The 20,391-nt window shown below is 45.1% G+C and overlaps 1 protein-coding gene across 2 annotated transcripts in view; it reads right to left on the bottom strand.

The window, feature by feature from the left end:
* The window catches only part of slc4a1ap (solute carrier family 4 member 1 adaptor protein), a 164,300-nt gene that overhangs the window by 102,302 nt on the left and 41,607 nt on the right, over positions 1–20,391 (bottom strand). For both annotated transcript variants that reach the window (XM_078212238.1, XM_078212239.1), the window contains 2 exons: positions 15,648–15,708; positions 4,330–4,469 (listed from right to left, as the gene is read on the bottom strand). In XM_078212238.1, coding sequence (XP_078068364.1) covers positions 4,330–4,469; positions 15,648–15,708 — 201 coding nt within the window. The remainder of the gene's footprint in view (positions 1–4,329; positions 4,470–15,647; positions 15,709–20,391) is intronic.

Raw genomic sequence — 20,391 nt, 5'->3', positions numbered from 1 at the left:
ATATTTTTAGAACGCCTTAGGGTTCTCCTTAATCAAACCTGCCAAGGCCTTCTCGTGCCCCCTTCTGGCTCTCCTAATTTCCTTCTTTAGTCCCTTCCTACAAGCCGTATACTCATCTAGATCCCTATCTTTGCCAAGCTCTCTGAACCTTTTGTAAGCTTTCCTTTTCTTCCCAACTAGGTCCCACACAGCTTTCGCGCACCACGGGTCCTTTAACCGACCAACTCCTCCCTGTCTGCTCGGAACGTTGTCCTGTCGAACTCTAGACAGACATTCCTTGAAAAACTGCCACCTCTCTTCAGTACATTTCCCTGAGAATACCTCCTTCCAATTTACTCCTCTAATTTGCTGCCTTATGGCTTCATATTTCCCCTTACTCCATATAAACGCTTTCCTAGCTTGCCTGAACCTCTCTTTTTCCAATGCAAGCATAAAGGAGATAGAGTTATGATCACTATCCCCAAGATGCTCTCCCACTGAGAGATCTGACACCTGTCCAGGTTCATTGGTCAGTATCAGATCAAGTACAGCCTCTCCTCTTGTAGGCTTGTCCACATGCTGTGTCAGGGAACCCTCCTGAACACACCTAACGAACTCCTCCCCATCCAATCCCCTTACCCTAGGGATATTCCAATCTATGTTTGGGAAATTAAAGTCTCCCATCACAACAACTCTGCTATTATTGCAACTCTCCAGGATCTGTTTCCCTATCTGCTCCTCCACCTCCCTGTTACTATTGGGCGGCCTATAGAAAACTCCCAGCAAAGTGATGGATCCCTTCCCACTCCGAACTTCCACCCACAGAGACTCTGTAGACAACCCCTCCACAGCATACAACTTCTCTACAGCTGTGACACTATCCCTGATCAGCAGTGCCACTCCACACCCTCTCTTGCCTCCCTCCCTGTCCTTCCTGAAATATCTGAATCCCGGCACCTGGAGTATCCAGTCCTGTCCCTGAGACATCCAAGTCTCCGTAATGGCCACCACATCACACTTCCAGGCATCGATCCACGCTCTGAGCTCATCCCCTTTATTCACTATACTCCTGGCATTAAAGTAAACACATCTCAATCCTTTGGTCTGAGCTCTCCCCTTCTTTATCCCCCATCCATCCTCCCTCTTACACCGTCTATAACCCTTCTCTGTTTGCGAGCTAACTTCCTCGCTCCCAGTCACCTCGTCTCGATCCCCTCCCCCCAACCTATCTAATTTAAACTCTCCCCAGTCGCCTTAGCCAACCTTCCCGCCAGGATATTGGTCCCCCTGGGATTCAAGTGCCACCCGTTTTTTGTGTACAGGTCACACCTGCCCCTAAAGAGTTCCCAATGGTCCAGGAACCTGAATCCCTGCCCCCTGCACCAGTCCCTCAGCCACACATTCATCCTCCACCTCACTCCATTCCTGCCCTCACCTTCCCGTGGCACAGGCAGCAATCCTGAGATTACTACCTTTGCTTTCCTCCTTCTCAGCTGTCTCCCTAATTCCCTATACTCTCTTTTCATGACCCCCTTCCCCCTTCCTTCCCACATCAGCGGTACCAATATGTACCGCTACCTCTGGCTCCTCTCCCTCCCCCCTCAGGATTTCTGGGAGTCGACCAGTGACATCCTGGATCCTGTGTCATCCAGCGACATCCTGGATTTGTGTGGTCTTTATCTGGATGTCTCTACATAGAAATGAATACTATTTGCCATTCTGCTTACCAAACCTAAACCATCCAAATTGAGACTTGCTCATTTTGTCTGCTAGGCTTTCACTCACTTCAGCTTTCTCTTATGGTGTCTCTTACCTTTTTTTAATCTCAAGTCACAGTGGAATAAAAGGGAAGACATTGACAGGTGTGAAATTTGGCATAAATAAGATCCGTCGGTGTTGGCAGCAGAATAAATGGTGCAGGTAAAGAGATTGTTGAACACAACCGTGTTTAACAGTCTGTGCCCAACACAATAGCAGCATAAATTACTGCCCTGTGCGCCCAAGCTTTAAAACCACAGAATACAGATATCACTTACTGTCTTTTCAGGATCCAAATGCTGAAACGAGAGAATAGAGGCACTTTTATTCCGCTGCATACGATAGCAGTATCTCGACTTATGTATTCAGCTTATTTGAACTCCTTTCCTTTTCTCACCGATACGAGAATCAGCGTGCAAGATAACTCTTCAAATATTTAAAACTGATGTCAGCAGAGGGACATTTACGTGGGCTGCACACAAAGGGAACCAATCGTAACTTGAAGTCTCTTTAAAGTGAACCATTTCTGTTGCTTCGACTTCAGGTACAGAAGCAAAGAATGATGTATTGCTCCCAAGACTAGACTTCAGTCCCATTGCACTACTTGGCAGACAATGCGACTACATTATTTATGGCCTGTTCAGGAATTTACTTGTGTAAACTTCCCTGTTTTCTATTTGGCATGAATAATATTTGACTGAGTGCCAGAAAATGTTATCCAAAAGACAAAGCAAACTTTCTTAAATCTGGTGGGCTGCACTAAGGAATAATTGGGCGATGATTTGAATTCTCAATCTTCCATGCAGCAACTTACTGACCTCAATCGTGTCACCATGAGGGGCAACAAGTGGACATCAACTACTTCCCCACTGGGAGGAATTAAGGTGAAAAACAACAGTCACTCTGGTCCTCTGTTCCACACCAAGGGGTTTGTTAGTCGTCACCAGCAGAGATTTGGAAATAAGACAACTCACCCACCACCCCCTAGCCCACTCATGATAGTTGCAAGTAGAGAGGGGAGATCCAAAGAAGAGGATCAGCAGAAAGTCACTGAAGCGGCACGAGGTGGCACGGTGGCACTGCTTCCTCACAGTGCCAGGGACCCAGGTTCGATTCCCAGCTTGGGTCACTGTCTGTGTGGAGCCTGCATGTTCTCCCCGTGTCTGCGTGGGTTTCCTCCGGGTGCTCCAGTTTCCTCCCACAGTCTGGAAGACGTGCTGGTTAGGTGCATTGGCCATGCTAAATTCTCCATCATTGTACCCAAATAGGCACCGGAGTGTGGCGACTAGGGGATTTTCACAGTAATTTCATTGCGGTGTTAATGTAAGCCTACTTGTGACACTAATAAACTTCACTTCACTTCAAAAGCATGCAGCAGCAAAGGGTTAAAACACATAATTCCTTGAAGGTACTGGTGCAGTTTGATAAACCCATAGGGTTTATAAATGGTGGCCTAGATCCAAAGAATACAGAAATGATGCTGAATTTATATAAACATCGGTTAAGCTATGACATACTATGTGCAGTTTTGTTGCAGAAGGAACATTAAAGCGTTGGGATCATAGAGTGGACAATTAACAGAATAATGACAGTCATGAAGAGAGCCCTGAGATACTGGAGAGCGTTTAGATCGGAGCAGAGAAGGCCAAGAGAAAATGCAATTAAAGATTTTAAGAATTATGAAAGGTCAAAAGGGAATAGGACTGGTATGGGAGTCAGTGACAAGGGACTATCAATTTGAAATGGTCGCTAAGTGAGCGAGGAAAGGCATTAAAAAAAAAATCTCTTCCTGCAACATGTTGCTGGAGCATGGAATGCATTGCCAGGGAGTAATCAAAGGAGAGACATCTGCATCTTTAAAGGAAAAAGTGGATAAATACTGGAAACAAAAGGACAAACAGGGCTATGGGAAGGAGCAGTGGGACTAGTTTTGAATTGCTCCAGCAAAGAGCTGGCACAGACATAATGAGTCTAATGGCCTCCATCTGTACTGTAAAATTCCATGTTTCTGAGCATTAATGCTGAACTCTGATTACTCAATTAATGCAAGAAATGAGCTCATTTGGTTCGAATCCTTTAGCTGTGTTGGCAACGATGACTGTCCTAATAACTTGTACATAATCCATCTCAATTCTCTTTCCATTCATTTTATGGATGTCCCTTTGGCAATTTATTCAGTCTTAATTGAAGCTGAAACGTTGACTACTTCTGAGATAAATCAAGCAGTTAAGAAGTCAAGCAGAGTTCACTATTGGCATACTTTCCCTCTCTCAGGTACGACTTATTTGAATTCTGACACAAACAAACCATCACCAACCCCTCACCTCTGCCCCCCCCTACACCCCTCAAGAGAATGATAAAGCAGATGAACTCCTTCAAGGGAACCACCAGTGCCAACAGGCATGAAGACTGGAGGAGTCCTTGCCTAGACCTCTCAAAGGTAGGTCCCAGATGGGCAAGGAAGGAGGTGATAGTTCTCCCACACTCAAGCGAAGAGCGCATACTGGAATTCTTAGTTTACAATTAATGGTGCTCATTTTAAATCATTTTGCTGGAAACTGAATTGGAAAGAATCGTATGGGCGGTACAAACCTGCCTCCAGGCGCAAAACCCCTCTGGCATCCAGTATCTTGCAGGCCTCCAACGAACACTGAATCATGGCTTCTTTCTTTTTGCCAGTGTGCGTCACCTCTGCCACAAGCTCTCTTCCGAGCGCATCATCCACCGGTAGCCTAACAATGAGAAGACAGTCACTTTTGTACGAGGGAGGTCATGCCTCACAAATTTGGTAGAGTTTTTTGAGGAGGTGACAAAAATGATTGACGAGGGAAGGGCTGTGGATGTCATCTACATGGATTTTGGTAAAGCATTTGACAAGGTCCCTCATGGCAGGCTGGTGCAAAAGGTTAAATCTCACGGGATCAAAGGTGAACTAGCTAGATGGGTGGAGAACTGGCTTGGCCATAGAAGACAGAAGGTAGCAGTGGAGGGGTCTTTTTCTGATTGGAGGCCTGTGACTAGTGGTGTTCCGCAGGGTTCTGTACTGGGACCTCTGCTATTTGTGATATATATAAATGATTTGGGAGAAGATGTAACTGGTCTGATTAGTAAGTTTGCGGATGACACAAAGATTGCTGGAGTTACGGATAGTGATGAGCATTGTCAGAGAATACAGCAGGATATAGATAGGCTGGAAAATTGGGTGGAGAAATGGCAGATGGAATTTAATCCAGATAAATGCGAAGTGATGCATTTTGGTAGATCTAATGCAGGGAGGAGCTATACAATAAATGGCAGAACCATCAGGAGTATAGACACACAGAGGGATCTGGGTGTGCAAGTCCACAGATCCTTAAAGGTGGCAACATAGGTGGAAAAGGTGATGAAGGCGGCATATGGCATGCTTGCCTTTATTGGATGGGGCATAGAGTATAAAAGTTGGCATATGAGGTTATAGTTATATAGAACGTTGGTTAGGCCACATTTGGAATACTGCGTCCAGTTCTGGTCGCCATACTACCAGAAGGATGTGGAGGCTTTGGAGAGAGTGCAGAAAAGGTTTACCAGGATGTTGCCTGGTATGGAGGGTATTAGCTATGAGGTGAGATTGAGTAAACGTCTTTCCAGGGTTGTTCTCCCTGGAAAGACGGAGGTTGAGGGGCGACCTAACAGAAGTTTATAAAATTATGAAGGGCATAGAACATAGAACATAGAACAGTACAGCACAGAACAGGCCCTTCGGCCCACGATGTTGTGCCGACCTTCATCTGAAACCAAGATCAAGCTATCCCACTCCCTACCATCCTGGTGTGCTCCATGTGCCTATCCAATAACCGCTTAAATGTTCCTAAAGTGTCTGACTCCACTATCACTGCAGGCAGTCCATTCCACACCCCAACCACTCTCTGCGTGAAGAACCTACCTCTGATATCCTTCCTATATCTCCCACCATGAACCCTATAGTTATGCCCCCTCGTAATAGCTCCATCCACCCGAGGAAATAGTCTTTGAACGTTCACTCGATCTATCCCCTTCATCATTTTATAAACCTCTATTAAGTCTCCCCTCAATCTCCTCCGCTCCAGAGAGAACAGCCCCAGCTCCCTCAACCTTTCCTCATAAGACCGACACTCCAAACCAGGCAGCATCCTGGTAAATCTCCTCTGCACTCTTTCCAGCGCTTCCACATCCTTCTTATAGTGAGGTGACCAGAACTGCACGCAATATTCCAAATGCGGTCTCACCAAGGTCCTGTACAGTTGCAGCATAACCCCACGGCTCTTAAACTCCAACCCCCTGTTAATAAAAGCTAACACACTATATGCCTTCTTCACAGCTCTATCCACTTGAGTGGCAACCTTTAGAGATCTGTGGATATGGACCCCAAGATCTCTCTGTTCCTCCACAGTCTTCAGAACCCTACCTTTGACCCTGTAATCCACATTTAAATTAGTCCTACCAAAATGAATCACCTCACATTTATCAGGGTTAAACTCCATTTGCCATTTTTCAGCCCAGCTTTGCATCCTATCTATGTCTCTTTGCAGCCTACAACACCCCTCCACCTCATCCACTACTCCACCAATCTTGGTGTCATCAGCAAATTTACTGATCCACCCTTCAGCCCCCTCCTCTAAGTCATTAATAAAAATCACAAAGAGCAGAGGACCAAGCACCGATCCCTGCGGCACTCCGCTAGCAACCTGCCTCCAGTCCGAAAATTTTCCATCCACCACCACCCTCTGTCTTCGATCAGACAGCCAGTTACCTATCCAATCGGCCAACTTTCCCTCTATCCCACACCTCCTTACTTTCATCATAAGCCGACCATGGGGGACCTTATCAAACGCCTTACTAAAATCCATGTATATGACATCAACCGCCCTACCTTCATCAACACACCTAGTTACCTCCTCAAAAAATTCTATCAAATTTGTGAGGCACGATTTGCCCTTCACAAATCCGTGCTGACTATCCCGGATTAATCCGCATCTTTCTAAATGGTCGTAAATCCCATCCCTAAGGACCTTTTCCATCAATTTACCAACCACCGAAGTCAGACTAACCGGTCTATAATTACCAGGGTCATTTCTATTCCCTTTCTTAAACAGAGGAACAACATTTGCCACTCTCCAGTCCTCCGGCACCATCCCCGTGGACAGCGAGGACCCAAAGATCAAAGCCAAAGGCTCTGCAATCTCATCCCTCGCCTCCCAAAGAATCCTAGGATACATTTCATCAGGCCCAGGGGACTTATCGACCTTCAGTTTATTCAAAACTGCCAATACATCCTCCCTCCGAACATCTATTTCCTCCAGCCTATTAGCCTGTAACACCTTCTCTTCCTGAAAAACATGGCCCCTCTCCTTGGTGAACACTGAAGAAAAGTATTCATTCATCACCTCGCCTATCTCTACTGATTCCATACACAAGTTCCCACCACTGTCCTTGACCGGCCCTAACCTCACCCTGGTCATTCTTTTATTCCTCACATAAGAGTAAAAAGCCTTGGGGTTTTCCTTGATCCGACCCGCCAAGGACTTCTCATGTCCCCTCCTAGCTCTCCTCAGCTTTTTCCCAGATCGGAAATGATGAACACAAGGGGTCACAAGTTCAAGATAAGGGGGGCAAGGTTCAACACAGATCTGCGGGGGACGTATTTTACACAGAGGGTGGAGGGGGCCTGGAATGCACTACCAAGCAAGGTGGTTGAGGCAGACACGCTAGGATCATTTAAGACTTATCTAGATAGCTACATGAACAGACTGGGGATAGAGGGATACAAACAGATGGTCTAGTTAGGAACACATGATCGGTGCAGGCTTGGAGGGCCAATGGGCATGTTCCTGTGCTGTATTGTTCTTTGTTCTTAACACTATAGCCCATGCTTCACAAGTACCAGTGAAAAAGGCAGACAATGAATTAGAACAGGGATATGAAATGTGACTGCTCTCTCATTTATACCACTCAGTTTGCCCCTATGTCATTACACCTCTACTCCCCAGATTTCTATTACTATGAGAACATATTAATTATTATGCTGGACTAATAATCATAGAATCACAGAACTGATACGGCACAGGAAGAGGCCATTTGGCTCAATGTGTCTGCACCTGCTCTCCAAAAGAGCGTCATGATTTAGTGCCATCCCCTGTACCTCTGCACATTGTTTCTATTCAAGTAATCATCTAATGCCCTCTTGAATGCCTCAGTTGAACCTGCCTCCACTATGCTTCCTGGTAGTGCCTGCCAGACCCGAACCACTCGCTGTGTGAAAAGGCCTTTTTCTTGCATCACATTTGCTTCTTTTACAAATCACTTTAAAACTGCGCCCTCTCCTTGTTGGTCCTTTTACAAGCAGGCACAGTTTCTCCCCATCTCTCTATCAGGGGCCTGGACAAATAATCCAGACACAAGTTCAAAACGGGGAATTAAAATCAGTTAACTCAACAAAATTGGAATAAAAAGCTAGCATGAGTAATGGTAACCAAGAATTACATGGATGTGATTTTTTTAAAAACCCAATGGTTCACGAATGTCCTTTAAGGAAGGAAATCTGCCGTCCTTACCTAGTCTGACCTATATGACTCCAGACCCACAGCTATTGTCAGAAGCTTTTTCCCAGGGTGGAACAACAAATTACTAGGGGGCACAGGTTTAAGGTGTGAGGGGCAAGGTTTAAAGGAGATGTATGAGGCACGTTTATTACACAGAGGGTGGTGGGTGCCTGGAACTCACTGCGGGGAAGGTAGTGGAAGCGGATACGGTAGTGACTTTTAAGGGCACCTTGATAAATACATGAATAGGATGGGAATAGAGGGATTTGGTCCCCCCAGAAGGGTAAGGGGTTTTATTTGTCAGGCAGCATGGTCGGTGCAGATTTGGGGGGGGCCGAAGGGCCTGTTTCTGTGCTATAATTTTCTTTGTTCAATATAACTGACTTTTAAATGCCCTCTGAGCAAACCACTCATTTGCCACCATTTTCATATGGGAAAATAAGAATGGGCAATAAATGATGGCTGACCGTGCCAGTGTTGTTCACATCTAGTGAATGAATAAATTTAAAAGGCTAAATTAAACTAATTGATTATTGTAGAATCATAGAATGATATGGCACAGAAGGAGGCCATTGTGCCAGTGCTGGTTCTTTGGTCGGGCTGTCCAATTGACCCTACATTCCTGATATGTCGCCATAGCTCAGAAATATATTTTCCCTTCAAGTAATTATCCAATTCTCCCTTCAATATTCCAGCAGTGTCTCAAACCCTGCTGTCCAAAAATTGGAATCGTCTGAAAACCGGACATTTTAAAAATCTGGCAAAAGAAATTACTTGCACAATTCGGCAAGGGTGTGTTCTGGTGCTTGACTAGTCATCCCCTTTGCTGCTTGCATGCCAGTATATTCCCACACTCCGAGCAACCCGAGCCTCCACCCGACCCGGCTTGATCCAAACCACCTGACCCAAAATCCGGCAAGATCTGAAATTTGGCACAACCTCGGTGCCCAGGTTGCCAGTTTTGAGACACTACCTGCACTATTGAACTTGTATTTGTACAGTGCAGATCATTCTGGTTATCGACCCATCTGCCAACAGAAACAGTTTCTCCTTATTTACTCCATCAAAATCATTCATAATGTTGAACACCTCTATCAAATCTCCTCTGAACCTTCTCTGATCTGGGAAAACCCCAAGCTTCTCCATTCTCTCTGAAGCTCAAGTCATTGACATTGATACAAATGTGTTTGCCCTGGATCACACTGATGCCCAGGAATGCTGACATTCTGCAGTTGCAATTTATCTAATGCCCTGCTATCGTTATTGTATGTTAATTAATTTGTTTCCTTCATTAATTTATAATTAATAAACCCTATTACTCCCAGTTGTTCATTGCTCATTTTGGCCACTGATTAGTCACTGAGCCCTTTTGTTTTGTATTTAAATATGGGGATATTGTGGAATCTGTGCGAAATTAGCCTTCTGTGGTGATTGTAACATCTAAGATACAGGATGTTCCAATGCTTGTCACATTGGTGCCTGCCAAGTCACAAGGATGGGATCCTCTGGGAGTGTTTTGTTAGGTCAACAGATCAGTTCAAGGTTCAGTGAACTTCTGTTGGCAGTCGGTCAGTTTCAGGAGAATCTGAAGCGGGGGGAAGGGAGGGGCGGGGAAGAAGTTCAGGAGGTGCTGAGAAGAAAGCTCAGTAGAAGACCTAATAATCGAAAAAGGCTTAGAGGAAGCGCTGGGTGTTACATTTAGTTGGGTACAGCTGGAAAACAGGTGTTCAGAGAAACTCAAGGCAGTGCCAGCTCACTGAAGCTAGCTCTTTAGCGAAGAGCTGAAAGTATGCCACAAGGGAGAGGCAGAAATACAGCTTCGGGAATCCAGGAATGATCATAGAAACCCTACAGTGCAGAAGGAGGCCATTCGGCCCATCGAGTCTGCACTGACCACAATCCCACGCAGGCCCTACCCCCACATATTTACCCGCTAATCCCACTAACCTACGCATCACAGGACTCTAAGGAGCAATTTTTAACCTGGCCAATCAACCTAACCCGCACATCTTTGGACTGTGGGAGGAAATCGGAGCACCCGGAGGAAACCCACGCAGACCCGAGGAGAATGTGCAAACTCCACACAGACAGTGACCCGAGCCGGGAATCGAACCTGGGACCCTGGAGCTGTGAAGCAGCAGTGCTAACCACTGTGCTACCGTGCCGCCTGAATCTTGGAAGGAGAGAATGAAATTCTACGAGGGGGGCAATTATTAAAACTGTCCGAGTGGGAGCGACTTTTGGAGAGAACGCCAAAGAGAGACCTTTGAAGGTGAAACTGGGAATACCTCGCGAGACAGAATTTCAATGCGATTCTTTGATTTGGTGTTTACTGACATCTTGGTGAGTTTTTGAGAAATCTATAGACTCTGTCTTGGTTGCATCTATCATTTGCTCTGTAGTGTGATGTGTTCCATCATAGTTTGTCTGTTAATTCACATGTACTGCATACTCTAACTACAGGGTAAGTATACATATTGTAAATTCTTTTATTTTTTTGAACTTGTCTTCTTCGACAATCAATCAATCACTAACGAGTATGATTGCCTACCTAAGAAACTTTGTGTTACTGGTCATGAGTTCTGTGGATCCTTAGAGTAAATTTTGTTTTTGTTTGTTCAAAACCTATGGAATCTTGTGGCTTTATTCCAAAAGTAGGTGCCTCGAATCTCGACCTTTATCTGCTTTAACAAAACATCAATGGTCCCTAAACAGATCTTCCCGCACGTCCCAAGATCTGGCTAAGGATAACAGAGGCCCAAACTCCACATGTCATTCTAGGCATGGTCTCAACAAAGCCCTGTACAATTTTAGCAAATAAATGTCAGCATGACATTTGTGTTCCTCATTGCTTGCTGTACCTGCATGCTAACTTCCCGTGTTCCTTGTATGAAAATACCCAATTCTCTCGGAATTTCAAAAGTTTTACAGAATTATTCTGTTTTTCTATTCTTGCTATCAAAGTCAATGTCCTCATACTCTCCTGCAATATACTCCATAGGGCACCCTGCTGCCCACTCATTTAACCTATTTATATCTTTATAGTCTCTTTGTGTCTGCCTTATAATGTACATTCCCAGCTATCTTTGTATCACCAAATAATGTGAACAGTGTTTTCATCTAAGTCATTAACGTAGATTGTAAATAATTGAGGCACCAGCACTGATCCTTCTGTCACTCTGCTAGTTACAGCCTTGAAAATGAAAATTTCCCATTTATTCCTACTCTCTGCTTCCTGTCCATTATTAACTGATCCTCTATCCACACAAAGATATTACCCCAACTCCATGACCACTTATCTTGTGTATTAGCCTTTGTGTAACAGCTTTTCGAATGCTTTCTAGAAATCCAAGTATTCTAGATCTATTGGCTCTCCTTTCTCTACCCTACTAGCTAAATCCTCATAAGCTGTTAATTTCCCTTTTGACTTTGCCTGAGCATACTATGATATCTATATTGAGTTATGTCCCAGTTGAAATCATTCTGCACATATTCAAACAATGAGGAGACAACTACAAAAAAATGTGCCAGAGCTGAGATTAGATGCCACAGCTTGAATTCATATCATCAAAACTCAGTCTGGCTGGAGTTGACACAAATTTTCCCTTTCTGCCATAAACAAATTTAGTAAATAGTGGGTCACATTTCACAGCACATGATAAAACCATTTTGAGGGTGGGGAATGGATAATGAAGAATGCCCGAATTAACTCCAGTTTCTGAATGCCTGATGCAACAAGCTCATCGTCACTCTAAAACTCACTGATCAACAGCTACAAGAGACAACCGAGGCTGCCATTGGGGCTAAAAAAGGCCTTTATATGCAATTGAAACATGGCCTAATGTGCAAAATCACAAGCACCCAGGCTAGGTAAGGAAAGCCACGTAATGCCTGATGGTGAACTGAACCATAGCTGAACAGGATGATTCTGAAGAAGAGTCTTATTGGACTCATCCTTGGGTTACCATTGACGAGAAACTCAATTGGATTCGCCACAGAAACACAGTGGCTACAGGAGCAGGTCCGAGGTTAGGAATACTGTGGCAAGTATCTCACCTCCTGACTCCCCAAAGTCTATCCACCATCTACAAGGCACAAGTCAGGAGTGTGATGGAATACTCCCCACTTGCCTGGATAGGTGCAGCTCCAACAACACTCAAGGAGCTTGACACCATCCGGGACAAAGCAGCCCGCTTGATTGGCATCACATCCACAAACATCCACTCCCTCCACCACCGACACTCAGTAGTGTACTATCTACAAAATGCACTGCAGCAATATACCAAAGATCCTTAGATAGCACCTTCCAAACCCACGACCACTTCTATCTAGAAGGACAAGGGCAGCAGATACATGGGAACACCACCACCTGCAAGTTCCCCTCCAAGCCACTCACCGTCCTGACTTGGAAATATAATGCCATTCCTTCGCAGTCGCTGGGTCAAAATCCTAACGGCATTATGGGTCAACCCACAGCACATGGACTGCAGCGTTTCAAGAAGGCAGCTCAGCAGCACCTTCTCAAGGGCAACTAGGCAATAAATGCTGGCCAGCCAGCAATGCCCATGTCCCATGAATGACTAAAAAAAAAATTAACTCTGCTTCTCTCTCCACAGATGCTATGAGACCTGCTGAGTTTTTACAGCACTTTGTTTCTACTTAAGGTTCTAACGTTGATCCTTTGACTATGGAGAGTTGACTGGCCTTGATTGGGACTGAGTTTAGGGCATAACAATTAATCTTATCAAATTTGCACTTGTGAAAGTGTGGAGGGATTGTGAGAACATGGGAGACAATGATTCAGAATCTGTGCTTCTGATTGTTATGCAGTGTGAATGCTGGATATTGGACTCTGCTCCCATAGGAAAGCTAAACAGGACAGACATAGTCAAAGTACATAGTACCACGGTTAGCCAAGGAAGAGCTTTTTACTGCACTGAATATCATTTGTAATTTAATGAAGTCAGAACTGCAAAGCTACTGTGCATTGGTGGTTCCGTGTAGAATTCTTGCCTGCCACACGGGAGGCCTGGGTTCGAATCTCAGCCAATGCAAAGCCCCTTCTTTAGGGCGATACTTTGGTACAGTTTTGTGGATAGCGATGAGGACCATCAGAGGATACAGCAGGATATAGATCAGTTGGAGACTCGGGCGGAGAGATGGCAGATGGAGTCTAATCCGGACAAATGTGAGGTAATGCATTTTGGAAGGTCTAATACAGATAGGAAATATACAGTAAATGGAAGAACCCTTCGGAGTATTGATAGGCAAAGGGATCTGGATGTACAGGTATACAGGTCACTGAAAGTGGCAATGTAGGTGGAGAAGGTAGTCAAGAAGGCATACGGCATGCTTGCCTTCATCGGCCAGGGTATTGAGTTTAAAAATTGACAAGGGATCGGTACTCGGGCCGCAACTGTTTACCATTTATATAGATGATCTGGAGGAGGGGACGGAGTGTAGGGTAACGAAGTTTGCAGACGACACAAAGATAAGTGGAAAAGTGAATCGTGTGGAGGACGGAGAAGATCTGCAGAGAGATTTGGACAGGCTGAGTGAGTGGGCGAGGATATGGCAAATGGAGTATAACGTTGAGAAATGCGAGGTTATACACTTTGGAGGAAATAATAACAAATGAGATTACTATCTCAATCGAAACAAATTAAAACATGCTACCGTGCAAAGGGACCTGGGGGTCCTTGTGCATGAGACGCAAAAGCCCAGTCTGCAGGTACAACAGGTGATCAAGAAGGCAAATGGGATGTTGGCCTATATTGCGAGGGGGATAGAATATAAAAGCAGGGATGTCTTGATGCACCTGTACAGGGCATTGGTGAGGCCGCAGCTGGAATACTGTGTGCAGTATTGGTCCCCTTATATGAGGAAGGATATATTGGCATTGGAGGGAGTGCAGAGAAGGTTCACCAGGTTGATACCGGAGATGAGGGGTTTGGATTATGAGGAGAGGCTGAGGAGATTGGGTTTGTACTCGTTGGAGTTTAGAAGGATGAGGGGGGATCTTATGGAGACTTATAAGATAATGCGGGGGCTGGATAGGGTGGAGGCGGAGAGATTCTTTCCACTTAGTAAGGAAGTTAAAACTAGAGGACACAGCCTCAAAATAAAGGGGGGTCGGTTTAAGACAGAGTTGAGGAGGAACTTCTTCTCCCAGAGGGTGGTGAATCTCTGGAATTCTCTGCCCACTGAGGTGGTGGAGGCTACCTTGCTGAATATGTTTAAAGCGCGGATGGATGGATTCCTGATCGGTAAGGGAATTAAGGGTTATGGGGATCAGGCGGGTAAGTGGTACTGATCCACGTCAGATCAGCCATGATCTTATTGAATGGCGGGGCAGGCTCGAGGGGCTAGATGGCCTACTCCTGCTCCTATTTCTTATGTTCTTAAGTCATGTTGCAGCTTTATAGAACCTTAGTTAGGCCGCACTTGGAATATAGTGTTCAATTCTGGTCGCCACACTACCAGAAGGATGTGGAGGCTTTGAAGAGGGTACAGAAAAGATTTACCAGGATGTTGCCTGGTATGGAGGGCATTAGCTATGAGGAGAGGTTGGAGAAACTTGGTTTGTTCTGACTGGAGCAACAGAGGTTGAGGGGAGACCTGATAGAAGTCTACAAGATTATGAGAGGCATGGACAGAGTGGATAGTCAGAAGCTTTTTCCCAGGGTGGAAGAGTCAATTATGAGGGGGCATAGGTTTAAGGTGCGAGGGGCAAGGTTTAAAGGAGATGTACGAGGCAGATTGTTTTACACAGAGAGTGGTGGGTGCCTGGAACTCGTTGCCGGGGGAGGTAGTGGAAGCGGATACGGTAGTGACTTTTAAGGGGCGTCTTGACAAGTATATGAATGAGATGGGAATAGAGGGATATGGTCCCCGGAAGCGTAGGGGGTTTTAGTTAAGACGGGCAGCATGGTCGGTGCAGGCTTGGAGGGCCGAAGGGCCTGTTCCTGTGCTGTAATTTTCTTTGTTCTTTGTTCAGTGGTTAGCACTGCTGCCTCACAGCGCCAGGGACCCAGGTTCGATTCCCGGCTTGCGTCACTGTCTGTGTGGAGTTTGCACATTCTCCCCCGTGTCTGTGAGGGTTTCCTCTGGGTTCTCCGGTTTCTTCCCACAGTCCAAAGATGTGCGGGTCAGGTTGATTGGCTATGCTAAATTGCCACTTAGTGTCAGGGGGACTAGCAGGATAAATACATGGGGCTACGGGGACAGGGGCTGGGTGGGATTGTGGTCAGTGCAGACTTGATGGGCTGAATGGCCTCCTTCTGCACTGTAGGGATTCTTTGATTCTTCTTCGCGTCTTTAATAATTACTTTTTTCAAATAAAATCTACTATACCTGACTCGACAGACCCAAATACCAGAGCCACGCTCATCACACTCATATTCCAGCTCTTCACCTGCAAAGAAAAATAAAATGAAAGGGTTCAAACAGCAGAGGTTTTGAAATGTTGGTTCTATTATGTTAAATAATACAGAGCTACATGATTCACATTGTAGGAACAGAAAAGGCTTGTATTATAAATCAAAACTCTCAGAAATTACTTAAAGGCATCTCATACACAATGAAGTGCAGCGACTACTATAAACACAAACCTGGCAGGCACCGTGCATACAGCAAAATCAAACACACGATAACAAGATAATGATCAGTTAACCTGCTGATTTATTGGTGTGCCCTCGTCCCACGACTGCGCTGTCAGATTGCCCGCCCAATGCTAAATTGCAGATGTCAAAATTTGCACCAACTGAACATCAGGAAGATCAAAGCCATTGTTTCTTCGGCCCTGCCATGAATTCTACACGTTTTGCACTGACCTCATCCCCCTCCCTGTCAGCTTGTTTAGACTAATTGGAGTGCAACTCTGGCTTTCTGTTCGACAGAGAACAGAGCTCCAAACCCTTCATGGTCTCCATTTCCAAGACTTCCCCCTCTGAAACATTGCAAGGCCCTTGGCCTACCTCAGCCTCATTGCTGCTGAAACCTATACATTTTTTGTCACCTTCGCACTCAATTTCTCCAATATTCCCTTTTCCAGCAGCACATCCTGAACCTTCCATAAACTCCAACCGGGACCAAACTTCAGCTGTATCTTGTCCCGCACTAAGTTATGTTCGTAAGCGTCCCACCTTCACTGACTTACAGTAGCTTCCATTATCCATATTGAATTGCACTTAAAATCCTCATCCTTATCTTCAATTCCTTCAATAGCCTGGCTTCACCAAACCACTACAACCTCCTCTAGTGTGTCTTCAGTTTTTTTTCCTCTTAGGAGTGTTAGTAAAAGGATTACACTATTCAGCCTTGGGATTGTTCTATCACCCAAGTAGATGGTGGCAGATCTGGATCTCAACTCCATTTTCCTGCCTTTGCACCATGTCCCTTGGAACTCTTACCTGACAAAAATCTAGCTCAGTCTTAAAAGCCTCAGACCTCTTCTTGTGGCCAGAGTATTTATATGACTGGCCGAGTTCAGGTTTTGGTCACTGGTAACCCCAGGATGTTGATATTGGGAGATTCAGCGATGAATGTCAAGATTCTTGAATGTCAACACTGACTTGTCAAAATTGTTGGATTTTCTCTTGCTGGAGATGATCATTTGTGTGACGCGAATGTTACTTGCCCACCTAAGACTGAATGTTGTCCAGGCCTTGCTGAATATGTACATGCATCTAAGGAGTCACGAATTACGCTAGACACTGCAATCAGCGGCGAACATCCCCTCCTGATCTTATGACGAAGGGAAGGTCATTGATGAAGCAGCTGAAATTAGTTGGGCCAAAAACACGACCCTGAGGAACTCCTGCAGTGATGTGCTGGAACTGAGATGATAGAGTCATAGAGGTTTACTGCATAGAAACAGGCCCTTTGGTCCAACTTGTCCATGCCGCCCTTTTTTTTAAACCCCCTAAGCTTGTCCCAATTGTCCGCATTTGGCCCATATCTCTCTACAGCCATGTAACTGTCCAAATGTTTTTTAAAAGACAAAATTGTTCCCGCCTCTATCACTACCTCTGGCAGCTTGTTCCAGACACTCACCATCGTGTGTGAAAAAATTGCCCCTCTGGACACTTTTGTATCTCCCCCCTCTCACCCTAAACCTATGCCTCTAATTTTAGACTCCCCTACCTTTGGGAAAAGATACTGACTATCTAGCTGATCTATGCCCCTCATTATTTTATAGACCTCTATAAGATCACCCCTAAGCCTTCTACGCTCCAGAGAAAAAAGTCCCAGTCTATCCAGCCTCTCCTTATAACTCAAACCATCAAGTCCCGGTAGCATCCTAGTAAATCTTTTCTGCACTCTTTCTAGTGTAATAATATTCTTTCTGTAATAGGGTGATCAGAACTGTACACATTATTCCAACATTGACCTCCAACAGTCATAACCATCTTCCTTTGTGCTAGTTCTTACTTTAACTGCTGCAGAGTTTTCCCCAATTCCCATTGACTCCAGTTTTCCATGATGTCACACTCAGACAAATGCTGCCTTCATGTCAAGGGCAGTCACTCTCACCTCACCTAACTGGAGGGATTCAAACATGGGGGTCTGGGAAAGATGGGAATGGATTTGGGAGGTGACAATATGTTCAAAGGTCCACATGAACCCACAGACATCCATAGAACCATAGAAAATTACAGCTCAGAAACAGGCTTTTTGGCCCTTCTTGTCTGCGCCAAACCATTTTTTGCCTAGTCCCACTGACCTGCACTTGGACCATATCCCTCCACACCCCTCTCATCCATGAACCAGTCCAAGTTTTTTTTAAATGTTAAAAGCATTTACCACTTTATCCGGCTGCTCATTCCACACTCCCACCACTCTCTGCGTGAAGAAGCCCACCCTAATATTCCCTTTAAACTTTTCTCCTTTCACCCTTAACCCATGCCCTCTGGTTTTTTTCTCCCCTAGCCTCAGCGGAAAAAGCCTGCTTGCATTCACTCTATCTATACCCATCAAAATCTTATACACCTCTATCAAATCTCCCCTCAATCTCCTACGCTCCAGGGAATAAAGTCCCAACCTATTCAATCTCTCTCTGTAACTCAGCTTCTCAAGTCCCGGCAACATCCTTGTGAACCTTCTCTGCACTCTTTCAACCTTATTTACATCCTTCCTGTAACTAGGTGACCAAAACTGTACCCAATACTCTAAATTCGGCCTCACCAATGCCTTATATAACCTTACCATAACACTCCAACTTTTATACTCGATACTCCGATTTATAAAGGCCAATGTACCAAAGGTACTCTTTACGACTCTATCCACCTGTGACGTCACTTTTAGGGCATTCTGTACCTGGATTCCCAGATCCCTCTGTTCATCTGCACTCTTCAGAGTCCTACCATTTACCCTGTATGTTCTACTTTGGTTTGTCCTTCCAAAGTGCAATAGCTCACACTTGTCTGCGATAAATTTCATTTGCCAGTTTTCAGCCCATTTTTCTAGTTGGTCCCTCTGCAAGCTTTGAAAACCTTCCTCACTGTCCACTACACCTCCAATCTTTGTATCATCAGCAAATTTGCTGATCCAATTTACCACATTATCATCCAGATCATTGATATAGATGACAAGCAACAATGGACCCAACACCGATCCCTGCGGCACACCACTAGTCACAGGCCTCTACTCAGAGAAGCAATCCTCCACAACCACCCCTCGATCTGTATCTGCAGGATCCCTATCTTACAGCTAGTGACAGTAAATGAACCAAGCACTTTCCATTCTCCACATCATTCTTCCATTGAGCCAGTGTCTAATCCAATTTACTACCTCCCCATGTATACCCAGCGACTGAACCTTCCTAACTAACCTCCCATGAGGGACCTTGTCAAAGGCCTTGCTGAAATCCAGGTAGACAACATCCACTGCCTTCCCTTCATCCACTTTCCTGGTAAACTCCTCGAAAAACTCTAATAGATTGGTCAAACATGACCTACCACGCACAAAGCCATGTTGACTCTCCCTAATAAGTCCCTGTCTATCCAAATATTTGTAGATCCTATCCCTTATCACACCTTCCAATAACTTGCCCACCACCGACGTCAAACTTACTGGCCTATAAATTCCCGGATTTCTTTTGGAACCTTTTTTCGATCTAGGAAAAGGCCTAGCTCACAGAACAAAACAATGCTTCCAATGGATTGCGCAAAACTTTGTAAATAAAGCTCACTGCACATACAGGAAGCTAAGTGGAACTGACAGTGCAACTGATTAGCAAGACTGCCGGCTTCTGATCAACGCAAGTCAATACATCCCATGTGACGCCTCACTACACACTGGGCATCAGTGAACATAAATATTTCCAATGCCCTACTCCTGCAAGAAGTCAGAAACCACCTAAACAGTATCAATATGGGGTGGCACAGTGGTTAGCACTGCTGTCTCACAGCATCAGGCACCCGGGTTCGACCCAAGGCAATGACCCAAGCTGGGAACGTGCACTGCGGAGTTTGCATGTTCTCCCTGTGTCTGCGTCGGTTTCCTCTGGGTGCTGAAAGACGTGCTGGTTAGGTGCACTGGAGTGTGGCCAGTAGGGGAATTTAACAGTAACTTCATTGCAGTGTTAGTATAAGCCTTACTTGTGATTAATAAATAAACTTTATTTTAGGGATACCATGAAGCAATATCACGCTTCATTAATTAGTCTACAATTCAACTGGATCAAACGCCTTGTTGCCCCCACCACTGTCCCACCTCAAAGGAAGTTTCAAACAGAGACAGATCCCACAGACGCTTTCCCGCTTGGTTCATTTACTGTCACTAGCTGTAAGATAGGGATCCTGCAGATACAGGGCCACAAGTCTTGCTGGATAAGCTCACTGCAGGATTCAAACAAGTGATGTATTGACTCCGACACACTTAGTGCAAACCGGATGAATTAACTCAAATTATAAACCAGTCTGGTCAGAATACAATATATATTAGAAGCCAGCAGCTATTCTAGGAATATCAAAATACCACAGTGGTATTTGAAAATGCTGCTAAGTATCAAGGGGAGAGAGAACGGTTTTCTTCCATTAAAAAACCTTTTTCGCCAAGATCGATGCTAACCTCTCAGCACAGCAGAGCTCCAATA

This window comes from Mustelus asterias, chromosome 5 (assembly GCF_964213995.1).
Source record: "Mustelus asterias chromosome 5, sMusAst1.hap1.1, whole genome shotgun sequence".
In the NCBI taxonomy this organism is placed as follows: Eukaryota; Metazoa; Chordata; class Chondrichthyes; order Carcharhiniformes; family Triakidae; genus Mustelus; species Mustelus asterias.
This window is presented reverse-complemented; position numbering and strand designations above follow the sequence as displayed.